Source organism: Prionailurus viverrinus, chromosome A1 (genome assembly GCF_022837055.1).
Source record: "Prionailurus viverrinus isolate Anna chromosome A1, UM_Priviv_1.0, whole genome shotgun sequence".
Taxonomy (NCBI): domain Eukaryota; kingdom Metazoa; phylum Chordata; class Mammalia; order Carnivora; family Felidae; genus Prionailurus; species Prionailurus viverrinus.
This window is the reverse complement of record NC_062561.1, coordinates 59261560-59274969: the sequence shown is the minus strand read 5'-3', so window position 1 is coordinate 59274969 and position 13410 is coordinate 59261560. Positions and strand designations below refer to the sequence as shown.

The 13410-nt window shown below is 33.3% G+C and overlaps 1 protein-coding gene across 2 annotated transcripts in view; it reads left to right on the top strand.

Annotated features, from left to right (window-relative positions):
• SLITRK6 (SLIT and NTRK like family member 6) overlaps nucleotides 1-13410 on the top strand; it is a 29720-nt gene that overhangs the window by 3380 nt on the left and 12930 nt on the right. Inside the window, exons 2-3 of one of the 2 annotated variants that reach the window (XM_047877615.1) lie at nucleotides 5534-5669; nucleotides 6236-6364. In XM_047877615.1, the coding sequence (XP_047733571.1) occupies nucleotides 6333-6364 (32 nt within the window). In that variant the 5' untranslated portion in view covers nucleotides 5534-5669; nucleotides 6236-6332. The remainder of the gene's footprint in view (nucleotides 1-5533; nucleotides 5670-6235; nucleotides 6365-13410) is intronic. The other variant, XM_047877605.1, reaches the window with a different exon arrangement.

Here is a 13410-nt window from a genome sequence, read left to right as displayed (position 1 = left end):
AAAACCTTATTGGTCAAATCTCCTAGAATTAAAAATAATCACACTGTCAATTATCTAGAAGAAAATGTATAGCAATTTATTAATTTGTGCTAGCTTTTACTTAATTAAAACACTATGTTACTTTCTTATTTTTGTCATAATCATTTACTTATCTTTAAAAACACTTTTTTAAGATTCTCAATGTTGCCATCTGCTGGAGAAGTCTCATTTGGGCAGTTAGGGTTGTATTGATGCATGGTTTTTAATTAGAATCTTTCCAAAATTATCATTTCAAATACTTAATATTTTAAAACATCAATAGAGAAAAGTTATAATTTATTCCAGATTTATTTTATTTAACAAAATTTAATTTAGTTCAGATTTACTTTATTTATGCCAGGAAATTCTCACTATAGTGACTTTAAAATTTGAGTACAATTGAACATACCAATTAGTGATCTAAATTTTTATCCTGATATATTTCTTTTTCAAAATTCTAAGATAAATATATTTTTGGATTTGTTTGTTTTAGGTAAACTATATTTAATCACTGGGAACATCACTCCAAAATATTTTCAGTTGCCTGTAGCCTATAAAGCATGCAAAATTGGTGGCATCTGGCATAGTCCTAAGAGACCAATTTCTTGATCTGATAATATGGAAAAACTGAGGCTGCTCTTTAACTCTTCAGAAGCCACAAGGCCACATACTGAAGATTGTTGGGAACTGATAAATTGGTTTCACAGTCAAAAAGTATCGGTGAATTGATGTTTTGTGAATTAAATATGTGAAATGTTTAAAAATATCATTCTACCTCATAATGGATTATTTCCCTAGTTTATATAAGTTTGAGGTTACTTGGAATTCTTATACAGTATTCTCTTTAATCAAATATAGAACTGTCTATTCCTTTCCATGCATGTCAATAGTAGCTTTTTTACAGCAGATGGCAGCACTTGCAATATCATCACATTTTAAAAATAAAAAAAAACCCTAAATGCTTAATTTTCAAATTATTGAAAAGAGTTAAATAAAAAATACAAAGATTTCATTATTTTAGCATTGGTATTGTATCTGATGTACATATAAATTTAACATTATTAAGCCCGTAAAAATGACATAAAACATCTTACTGAAATATTTAAGATGAATTATTTGGGACAAAATATATTGAATGTGATTTAAAAAACTTCACTAATAAATCACATAACCAAACAAAATTCAGCTATCCTCATCAAGTTTAGAATAATGTCTGTATTTAAAATAAAAAATAACCTATTGCCTATTTGTTTAGTGGCTCAAAAGGGCCTATCACTTGATATGAAAATGTCTTGCTAAAATACTTTGGTTGGTGAATGGCATTATAAAGTTACAACTCTTCAAATATTTTTTTAAATTATTTATTCATCAGTAAACATAAAGAGTAAAATTTTATAAGTCCCATTTGGAATGGTTCCATATACATCAATTTTCATATGAATGAAACTTGCCATATTAAGAACTCATATACATACATTTTTTCTTTTGTATTTTGTTCATATGGAAATAAGACTCATATGAAAATAATATGTATGGAGTATATGTACATATATATATATAAATAGAGTATATATACTCTATATAGAGAGACAGTATATATACATATATATATAGAGAGAGAGAGAGTATATATACATATATATATGTATGCATTTCCTCAAATTAGAATATCCTTACAGGGCAAGCATTTAAATTAGTTATACAAAATTTAATACTGATAATTAGATGGTTGAAGTAAACACCTTTGTTTTGGCCCATTTAGAAATATACCAAATATCAAGAAAAAGAAAAGAAAAGAAAAATACAAAACAAAAGAAACCAATACATGATTAAAAATCCCTAAAATCCAGGGTCACCTGGGTGGTTTGGTAGGTGAAGTGTCCGAATCTAGATTTCAGCTCAGGTCATGATCTTATTATCATGAGATCCAGCTCCAGTTGGGCTCTGTGTTGGTTGTGGGACCTGGTTAATATTTTCTTTCTCTCTCTTTTCTCCCTCTGCCCCTCCCTCACTCGTATGCATGCTCTCTCTCAAAAAAAAAAAAATTAAAGCCCCTCAAATCCAAAAATATATACTACTATTTAAATACTCCTAAATTTTAGTAATCTGTGGATTAAGACAAGTCACCTAGTTTCACTTGTTCACATCCCAGGCCACTGCAATACACCCAACATGTCTCTATCCATTTCTATAGTATCTCTAATGCTCATAAACCAATATGATAATGTCCATGATTCTGTTTTTTCCACTCCTTTGTGGCTTCCCATGTTAATTGTCCTCTATATTACTTTGAGTAATCCCATCACAGTCGGGTTGTCTTCTTCTCATGCTGAGTGCATCTTTGCTATCTAAGCTCCAGCAGAGTGCTTCTGGTTTAGAAAGATTCTCCCCATCTAACCCACACTTTGTCACACATTAACAAGCAAACAAGTCAATACAATGTGTGAACAGCCCACCCAAAACTTTGTCTTATGAGTCTCTTGTTGAAAACAACTTCTTCTGATTTTGCCTATAATTCCTCTTCTGCAAAAGCACAAAAATGAACACCCCTTGAAAATAAAATTTAAAAGAATCATGAGTTTGGATGTGTCATAACTGTCACCAGCTAGACCCCAAGACATGACCTTTGCTGCTCCTGCTGACCCAATGACCTTTGTCCCACATTTTCCCTTAAACTCTTCTCTCCAGTTTATCTCTTAACTTAGGCAAAAGACTGGACAGGTCTTTTCCATCCCATGATGAAAATTGAAACTACCCCTGGAGCATAACGACTGTCCAGAGGAAAGGCTCTGGCCAGCCTAGACCACCCAGTGTAGTTTGAAATTAATCCCTGACTCGCTTTTACCTCGATGGATCATGGCGTGACCCATGGAGTGACGGACAGTTACCTTTACCTTATTATAATACTAAAATATCTCTCAAGGAGGAGCACAAGCCTCATTTACATAACATACATGTATAGGCATGTTTCCTATACATGTATATTATGTAGCATATATATGTATAGGCATGTTTCCTTAAGGTGCATGCACTACCTTAAGCCTGCCTCTACCTATGATGTCAAGGCACCCCTTTTAAATGTTCATCCTAATCCTAAATGAAAAGAAACAATCCACCTTTGCTTGGGGAGTTATGGCTTTGTATATTCCCCTTGATCTCCTTATTTGCTACAAATAAAGTTTCCTTTGTGTGACAATTAATCTGGTGGTTTCTATCTGTGACTCATCAAGGAGTGAACTCATATTAGTGCCTTTACATAATGTCTATTGTTTTCATTACTTCTTCCCAGTCATCATGCATATATTTCTTTCATCCTGACCTATGTATTCGTTTCCCCCAGTCAAAGACAAAACCCAATATGTCCTCAAAAAATCATACCTCAACAGACCCAATAGTCATACTTCAAAAAACATAACAAGAAGACTCTAAATTCCCTTTATGCAAAGCTCTAACTATAAAATATTGAAAGGATGGACTAAACATCACCAAGTAATCATGCTCCTCATTCTCCATACTAACTTCTGATCTATGCATACTAGAATGGCCATTATAAGGAATATTCCAACTTGACAAAAAGTGTACTTGAAAGTAAGGGTTCCTAAGACAAGCAAACAGAATGGAATACCTATTTTAACTGGCATGCAGACGCCTCTGGAAGTCTTCCCACTTCCAAAACAGCTTTATTGAAAGATTCATTGCAAAGGCTAGTGAAAAATTAAAGACACAAGGAGTACCTGAAATAAAAGACTGCAAGGCTGAAGTGACTCCTCCTACTTCCTTCTATCCTACTTTACTTAAGTACTCAGTCACTCAACTAATCTTCTATCTGAATTGCCTTTCAGTCAGGAAGAGACCACAAGGCCATAAACAAAAGTCCATCAAGGTAGTGGCCTTACAACTGCAGCAGCCTCAAGGTCAGAAACATAAAACACCTGGGCCTCCCCCACTGCACCCTCCTACAAGTCCATCATCAAAACACTGCCCAGAAATTGGTATCTCATTTGTAATCATACAGGACACTGGGGGGGGGGACCCACAAAACATTGTCCTCAAAGATTTTGCCAGTTCCTTTGACACCAACTCAAATTTTCCCATATCTACCTGCTAAGTAGGGTTCCTTTATGGGTCAGTCCCAGAATTGACAGGACACAGAGAGATTCTCTGCTAAATTGCTACCAGCTATCCCCTCAAACAGTCAAGACAAAACTAAGATTAAAAAAAAAAAAAAGGAAAACCTTGCCAAATTCCTTCAGTTTCTGGGGCTACATTTTCTACTCTTGCCTATAGTCGCAGACATTCACTTTTGAATGTCCCTTCTTTGTAAAGAAAGCCTTCATAACATTCTTCCTTTCTAATCTTATACTCTAGTAGACTTTTGTCTGCTGCTCATTTCGTATCCACTTCTTCATTCTTTGAAGCAGTGAGACAAAGAACCCAAGGTATTGAGATAAAAAATCCTGCAACAATAAGACCTGGGAAAACTGGCAGAAGCCAGTGAATGGTGAGAATTCTTACCAGAGTTAGTTCTCCTGGATCTCTAGGTCAATTGATAGAGGAAGGTAAAATCTCACATTGTCCCTTATTGGTTATTGATCTTTTTTCTCCCAGAAACAGCAATGGCCTTCTTGTTCATCAAGTTTTGTGTGTCAAGAATTTGGTTTGGCTTTTTTCCTGCCTGGGTCACCCAGGCTGTCAGTTCCTGCAGATGCAGACAGCACAACCATCAGGTTGGGGGCCCAAAGATATGGTCATACAGAAATGTGAATTGTGCGGCACCTGCGTGGTTCAGTGGGTTAAGCATGCAGCTCTTGATTTAGGCTCAGGCCATGGTTTGTGAGTTTGAGTCCCACTTTGGGCTCTGCACTGAGGATGCAGGGCCTGCTTGGAATTCTCTCTCTCTCCCTCTCTCTGCCCATCTCCCATATCTCTCAAAATAAATAAATAAACTTAAAAAAAAAGTAACTTTTTCCCCATTTGCAGTGAGGACCCTATGGAATGTTGCCAATTTTAAAGTGAATTGCCTGTCTTTCTTTTAGCTATTTTTGGGAGTGGCTGAAGATCTTGAGAGTAGTATCTTTTACACCCTTTGTGGAATGTTTCCTACACCCATGGTATCATTCAATGTCACCAGGAATATTTGCTGTTTATCCTAGCCAAAAACTGACGAGATATTTGAAAGGATTTTTTTAAGCAGATCTGTGGTAGGAAGTTGGCCAAATTAGGAAGCTGATATTAGGAACTTAATTGGAACTTTTTAAAAGGCTTCTTCCCCCAAACTAAAATGAAACTATGTACACAGAAAGAAAGAAAAAACATTCCAAAGTCAAACAGCTCCAAATCAGGAAGGTAGATATTGTGAGAAGTCAGATAGATGATTCATTTTCAGAAATACCTAGTCTAGTTAACAAAAAGTTTACAACCTATTGGAAATAGGTACAGACCCCCACTCCCTACAATGGAGTCCCAAACCCTTAGACACTTCACTTGCTGACTCTTCTCCCCCTCTCCTTTTCAGGGGCTTATTTTTCCATGGGCTTTGCAATGAGCATGTGCCAAAGAACTGAAGTCTCTGAGTCACCTCAAGGACTGTTTGTTTCAATTTGTTCCAATCAGACTACTTTTTGCCTTATGTGGGCATAGCAGATTTCCTGGTAAGGCTGTAACCTCCGTAGTACTCAGCCAGTGAGGAATCAGGGAGGGAGTTAGACACTAAGAGATAAATTGTCTGCTGTAACTGCCCTGAGTGTCCTTGTGCACTAAATACCCACTTTCACAAGAACATTGATTAAAGCCAAACTTCACTATACTCAGAATCTCTGCGCCCCTCCTTTAATTGGGTCAGTGGGCTTATTTCTCACAGATATCTTCCAATTTCCATCTTAGTTAAAGATCTTCTCCCTGATACAAAGAAGCAATTTGAAGATAATATAGTTGAATGCATTTCAGAGTGCAACCCAATTATTTGAGGAATTAAAAACACTTGTCTTAAAAATTGAGACCAACTTGTACAACTCTTTTGACAAATTGAGTCTTTACAAGAATGGAAAAAGCCCACTTATTCTGTTTACTAATCCCCAAACCTTTCCCATTTATCTCAAAAGGCTTATATGTACTATAAAAATTCTGGACTCAGGCAATAAAAAGCCTTTCTTGGAAGAACTTGCATTCATTCTTTATCTGTGGCTTTGAGATGTAAATTCTACTCAATATTTTCTAGGAACTCAGAGCCTTCTCTATAAATGCAAAAATGGAGATAATTCTTATCTGAAGTGGAAAAAAGCACTGGGGGCGAAGACTATTTGGAAACCAGGCAGATGAAAAATCTTAAAAGTCTTCTCCACAAATAGTAAGTAAAAAGTTTAAGTCATCAAGTAACCTTAACTTACTCTGTCCATGGAAACATGAGTTGGATCCAACAGTTCTTTTGTAAGCTATTGAGTTTTGCACTATTTTGCCTGTTTCATGGCTAAAATTTTAAAACAAAAGCTATAAGAACTCTGTTTGCATCTGTCTGTATGTCTCTCTCTATATATATTAGAGATGTATGATAGTGTTCATGCACTTTTCTAGATACTGATTCATTACATGTTTTCATCTACTTCAGCTCCGAGGGTGGGCAGGGGTGGGGGGGGGGGGGGTGGGGAACAAAACATGAAAAGGGATCTGCAGTTAGACACTTGGCCATATTGTTGGGAGGAGATGAAATATATGAAACCCTTCCATCTTCAGTGTACATAGGTCATAGGCTTATCTTAGTTTCCTTCCCATGTTTATTAGTGAGGACTGCAACTGCCAGAATCCCAACTAGATTTTATCTTTTTCACATCAATCATCCCTCTCTCACAAATTTGTACATGGCATCAAGCCATTTTCTGACTCATCATTTTTTCTGAAAGTGTTAGCACAAATGTCAATTCTATGTGGAGTCTTGCTTAAATGCTCAAATCCAACTTTGTTTCCATATTATAAATCAAACAATTTTTCTCTTTGCCATCATTTCAATTGTAATTAAGTATAATGCTGATAGTTCTTTTCTTACTACTATTATTGATATGGTGTAATCTAGAAAGGTAGGGATATTTTTTCATGTTGATTGCTATATCCAATAGCTCCAAGTGGTCTGGCAATAATTAAGTTCTCCATAAATATTTTTTAAATAATGTCATAAATAAATAAATTTTATTGCCATATAATAAGCTATGGAAAAAGAGCAGTAGTGAATATAACAATCTGGCTTTCGAAAAATCAATGCTCAAAATAATGCCAAAGTTAAAGGGATATAGATGTACATATCTTTAGGTAAGGGTGTGTGTGTGTGAGTGTGTTGTCTAATGGTGATGTGGTGATAAGATGTTGACACTGATTTTTAAACTTTGAAATAATTATAAATTTGTAGGGTTATTTATTCTTAAATAATTGTTTAACTTCATTTGCCACCACTCTTTGCAATAACAAAGTAGTTCAAAGATGATGTTAATTTACCAACATCACTTAGCTTGCCAAGGAAGTTTTTTTTTTTATACTATTTCCTCTTAGATAAATTCATTCAAGTGAAGAAATAAGCCACTAAGCTAGAATTACTTAGAACTACTCAGATTTATCTGGGGGTTTTGGATAAAACTCTACATTAAGCAACAGATGGACAACTGCTATGTTTTTTGGCAACTTATTTTCTCTTATATAAACTAAATAGACTGTTTTCATATGTGCAGGAAATACGTCTTTGTCCTTTTCCTACAAATACTGCATATGTCTATTCTACAGATGCTTTTTAGAGAACATATTAGGTATGCCTGAGTGGCTCAGTTAAGTGTCTGACTCTCAGCTTCAGCTCAGGTCATGATCCCAGGCTCATTGGGCTCTGAGCCTGGAGCCTGCTTAAGACACACACTCTCTTCCTCTCTCTCTCTCTCTCTCTCTCTCTCTCTCTCTCTCTCTCTCTCTCCTTCTGCCCCTCTCCTGCACTCCTGGGTGTGCTCTCTCCCTTTCTAAAGTAAAAGACAAAAACCAAAAAACAAAAAAAAAACATATTAAATTTCTTAGTACTTATCCAATCATTTTGATACTTTGATATTGCTTTTAAGGCATATTAAAGGGCATAAAAAAGAAAGTTGGTTAACATTTTGTCATAAACTGCACTCATAAAATTAAATAATTAATTTTATTAAAAGTATAATAATATATTTTTGTACAAGTCTAGCATCAAAGAATATAATTGTGTTTTTGTACTACTTTGTACCTCTGAAACACCAAGCCAACTCAAGGTTGTGCTTAATTTTATAAAATAAACTTTTGAAATGAAATAAAAATATAGACATAAACTGAAAATATTACTAAAACTAGAATTACAAAGAGAGTTCAGTAAAGATAAAACACTTAGCACTTTGAATATATGGATATAATTGTAATACCATAATGAATAATTTTTTTAATTGCAAGAATAAATGGACACATATACCATATTCCAGGATGGAAAGCAGACTCAATATATGAATGTTTATATTCTCCAAATGAATTTATAATATTGAATTCATTTTTATCACAAACGTTAACTGTGTAATTTGATTATAATTCCCATCCATATGCAAAAAATGTATATGACTAGCTAAATTCAACGACAACAGCAATGGATAGTTCTTTTCTCATATAACAAAGATACAGGCAGAAATTTAAACTGTGCAGGAGAACATTGCTATTTCTTGAAAACCACAAGCAAATGTGCAAGCATAGGTATTAAGCTAGTATATCTATTACCCTCCCATGGGCGTGGACATAGTTACATGTAGGGATATAAGTATTACAGATGTATGACCTCTTCCAGATCACATCCAGAAAAGTATATCACTACTGATTGCCTGTTCTCATGTAACTTGGCACTTTGTTGGAATACACTGACTGTGTGATTGTGTGCTTCTTTTTGCCACTCTACATCAAATAATAGCACATTATTATCTTGCAACTAGCTGTTGTGGAGGTATTTACATCACAAAAAGTGGCAAATATTGTGTATACGAAGGTCCCTCCCACCCCACCAAGAAAACTTGATGTGAAATATTTACCATCAATCACCAAGGAGTGTTGTACTTGAATTCAGAGATTAAAAATAGAACATTTTGGGTCATGACAAACAACCATGTGTGGTCATGGAAATGAATAGCTGAAGAAATTAGAATCAGAGGTCTGCAGGTAGAATAGTGATTCCCATCAGTATAATGATTTAAAGTGGAAAGGAAGACGGTGAGTCAGTTTCTATTTCTCTAGATTGAAAACATGGTGAATCTCTGGGAGATTAGTTGCATTCCAGAAGGTTTTAAGGAAGAGTATGGGATAGTTAGTGACCTTTGGCCTCAAAGGAACAAAGATTTTTACAAAGATGTCAGGGAATATATAACTAGATGTAAAAATGGGAGCAAACAGTTGTATTTTTAGCCCTTTTATGTTAAATCATTAAACTTGTTATTTCTATAAATAATATATTAATTTCATTTTAACATTTATTTCATTGCATTACAAAGCACTTTATGATTTTTTTATCCTGGATTTATCTGAATTAATTTAACTTTTATATTTTCCCTTTCCTTTGATAAAAGTACTTCATTTTTCCATTTATTATAATTTTCAAGTTTTTATTATTTTTGATTGTCATAAACAATAGAGTTTTAAAAGAGAGCCATGTAATAATATCTACCACCAAATATAATTATAGGAAACGGCTTCTAAAAACATTATTCTTAGCAAATACAAAAATGATATGTTCTTTTTAATATCTATGCTATGTTCTCATCTTAAGAAGAAAATTGTTGGTAATAATGTAATATTTTTATGTATGTATTTTATGATTGGGCTCTTTGTGTTTGTGTTTCTTTATCCATGATTAGGAAGTTGTGGTTAATACTGTATTTATATTCTATTAATTTACTAATGTAGCTATTGAGAAAATTATATTTAGTTACAGTATTACCCTAGAAGTCTGTGACATTGGAAATACTTTTTTGCTTAAATTTCAATTTTGTAACAGAAAAAAAAAAGAAAGAGAATTCCAGAATTATTGGAGGTAACACAGAAAGAGTTTTCAGGTATTCTCTCACATGTAATACTTGTGTAAAACGAATACCCAAAACAACTATACGACAGACATAAAATTTCAGTAAAGTTAATCATATAAATTATTCACTGTAAGTTTAATGTCTAGCATTTACTATTTTCATTTCAACTAAATGAAGTGTTTTCTTAAATGTAATGTAGGATTCACAATTTTAAAACATGAAGAAAGGTTATGAAAATTTTAATGTATTTTATTGTGTTAATATATAAACATAGTCTACCATGTAAGTATATATGCTGAAACAATTTTCATTAGTGTTTTCTAACAGCAGAGGGAGATATTGAACTACAAATTAAGTATTTTTCAGTACACATCTTTGCTGAATGATTTATAGCCAGTTAGACATTTGATTTTAAACTTAAGTTTCTTGAGATAACACCTTCTTTTATAAGTCTTTAATTAAGATGTCTTTTCTTCAAGGTATGTTTAAAAAACAATGTATTTTATAAAACCTAAAAATTCATATTATGCTAATATTTCACTTGATATTTTACTTAAATGTCTCAGCCTTAAACATTAAATAACTCAAACCTAATGCATTTTATATTTTATTAGAACTGCCATATACAGGGAAGCATGATTCTTACACTCAGCCAGACCAGAAAGCTGATTATTTACGAGCTGTGTGACCCTCACCAAGTTATTTTTCATTCTTAATTTATCACTTTCCTTACCTGTAAAGTGAACAATATTATATCTCTTATAGGGTGTTGTGAAGAGTTTTTTTTTAATTGAAATATATAGTAGGTGCCTGGCACCGTAATTTCTTTTTTAAAAATATTAATATATATTTATTAAGGTTCTTAATAATATCGTTACATTTAGAATTCAAGTAATATTTATTAAATGAGTGACTGTATAACTAATATCCACAATGATGACTCTGAGCTTCTAAAAAATATGTGGAATATAATACCTTAACACTTTAAGAAAGAACAGCAAAATCAAGTCGGATGATAAGCAGTATTATGTTGTTTTATTTGTTGTGAGAAGGAAGAACCGGGTAATCAGAATATCATAGTCCCTTGCCATGCCTAGTGGCATATTCTCTCATATCTCACTCCTGTCCCCACTTGTTCTTTAGATAATCCAGGGGTTTGGTGAATGTCCACTCGCATCATTAGTACATGCACACACCTTCCATATCTAAAATATACTTGTGTCTATTATGGGTGAGGGTACATTGGGGAGATGGAGGGAGACATGTCTATTATGAAGGAGAGATTATGTATCCATTTGAGGAATCTTATGTGGGGTGTCTGGGGTCCACTTTAGGGCAGGCAGTGGGGTCCACGTTAGGTCAGGGAGACTACAGAGTTCATCGGATGTGGAGCATGCAACATGAATCTGATCCAAAGGGCTTCTGGATTTATATATTGCACAATAGGCTCTTCCCTCTTCCCTCAGGCAACCCTAAAGTAAGTGGAGTAAGATGTGACAAATTGATTTCCTCTAAATGTCAATCTTTGTAGAAGCTTGGTACTCACTGACTTAGAAGGACAAAGAAGTATAGGTGGTTAGTATAATGTAGTATGATGAGGATATCTATATCTATATCGATATCGATATAGATATAGATCACTTGATCAATTATACAGTTCTTCAGGTATATCTATGTGCGAATCATATATATGTATGCATATAAAAAGTTCATGTTTGTGTTTTCAACCAATGCAATTCTTTGCCCACAATTGTCATTAATGCTTATGTATTGAATGAAATATGTTTTAGAAAAAGTATTTTTAATTCAAAAACAAATTCTTTTTTAATTTATTCCTATTATATATAAGACTAAAATCTTATCTTATTACAAATTATGTCCGCTTATGAGAATATTTGCCCTGACTAGCAATTTTATCTGCTGAATAAACAAATTCTGAAGTCAGAATAGATAGATAGGTTGAAGTCTAGACTCTGCCTTTACTAGTTCTGTAACATTGTGTATATTACTTTTACACACCAATTTCCTCATTCCAGAAGCACTTGTCACATAGATTTGTTCTAAGAATAAATATGTTACTATGTGTAGAGTGATCACACTAGTTATAAACATGATGAGAGCTCACAATTATACATACATACATACTACTATTTATTATTAGTAGTAGTAATTTAATATCTGAAGATAAAAAAAAATTTTAAAAGATAGTTGGACACTAATAAATAGCTGTAGCATGTTCTTTGTTGTTGTTGTTTAATTGAGGAACATTTATAAACCCTTTTAAGAATATGATGGGTAATAAAAACAATGGAGATTGTCAGTTATTCTTACAAACAATATATTCTGTAATACTTTGCTTCTAATCATGCTCAAATTTGGTCAAATGTTTCTTAAAATATACTGTTAACACATCATGATAATTGTTACAGGCCAGCAATGGAACAACTACATACATAATCTACATGTTTAAAGTAAGAATTCAACAGAGCATGCTCTCTGCAGCTTTTAAAGTTGTTAAGAATTTTTAAAAATATCCACTAGAGGGAACTAAAAGAGCAAAAAAGGTCTGAACCAAAGGAGGTGTTAGGAATGATTCCCTTAGTTCTTAACAATATTATACAAATATTCAAGATTAGTTTTAGATTAAAAACTCTTGCTTTCAGTTTTTCATCTTCCCTCAAACCAAGAATTATTAAACAGTGATTTCTACTAGTATCAAAAATTTGTAATATTTTTGTGGAAGACATGTATTTCTATGTATGGAAAGGAAAAGCAGGTAAGTGCTATTTTGAATTGCTTCCTTTTTTAAGATAGTTAAGCTATGTTTTTAAAATTGTTTTACTGCTAAACAACTGTTTAAAGCTGTGAGGTTTCTAAAAATCAGTTTCCTAAGTTGTAGTAGGTTGGAGTTGCAAATAAAAATGAGGAAATACTTTTTATAAATGCCCTTCTGATCATAATCAAAGAAAAGAATACAAATATTTGAGGAGTATTTGTCTTACTGTATCATGTGACTTCAAATTTAATACTCTTTGAGGGGGAGGGAATTGAAAGTCTTTATAGTTCAAATGAGTGTTTTATGAGGCTTGAAATTTTAGACTGCCTAGGAAAATCCCGTATGATACATCCAAAATTAATTTGAAATTAATTGTCAACTCCCTTTCCTTCCCCTACCCCCAAGAAACAACAAAGGATATCTGTCCACTTAAACAGTCATTTGATTATTAGGTATTAATTTTTATTAGAATTTTATTGCTGTTGATATTTCATTGGTATTATTTATTATATATCACAATGGTCTATGTCCTATTACAATATTGGGAAACATGAAAGTTATAAATGATAT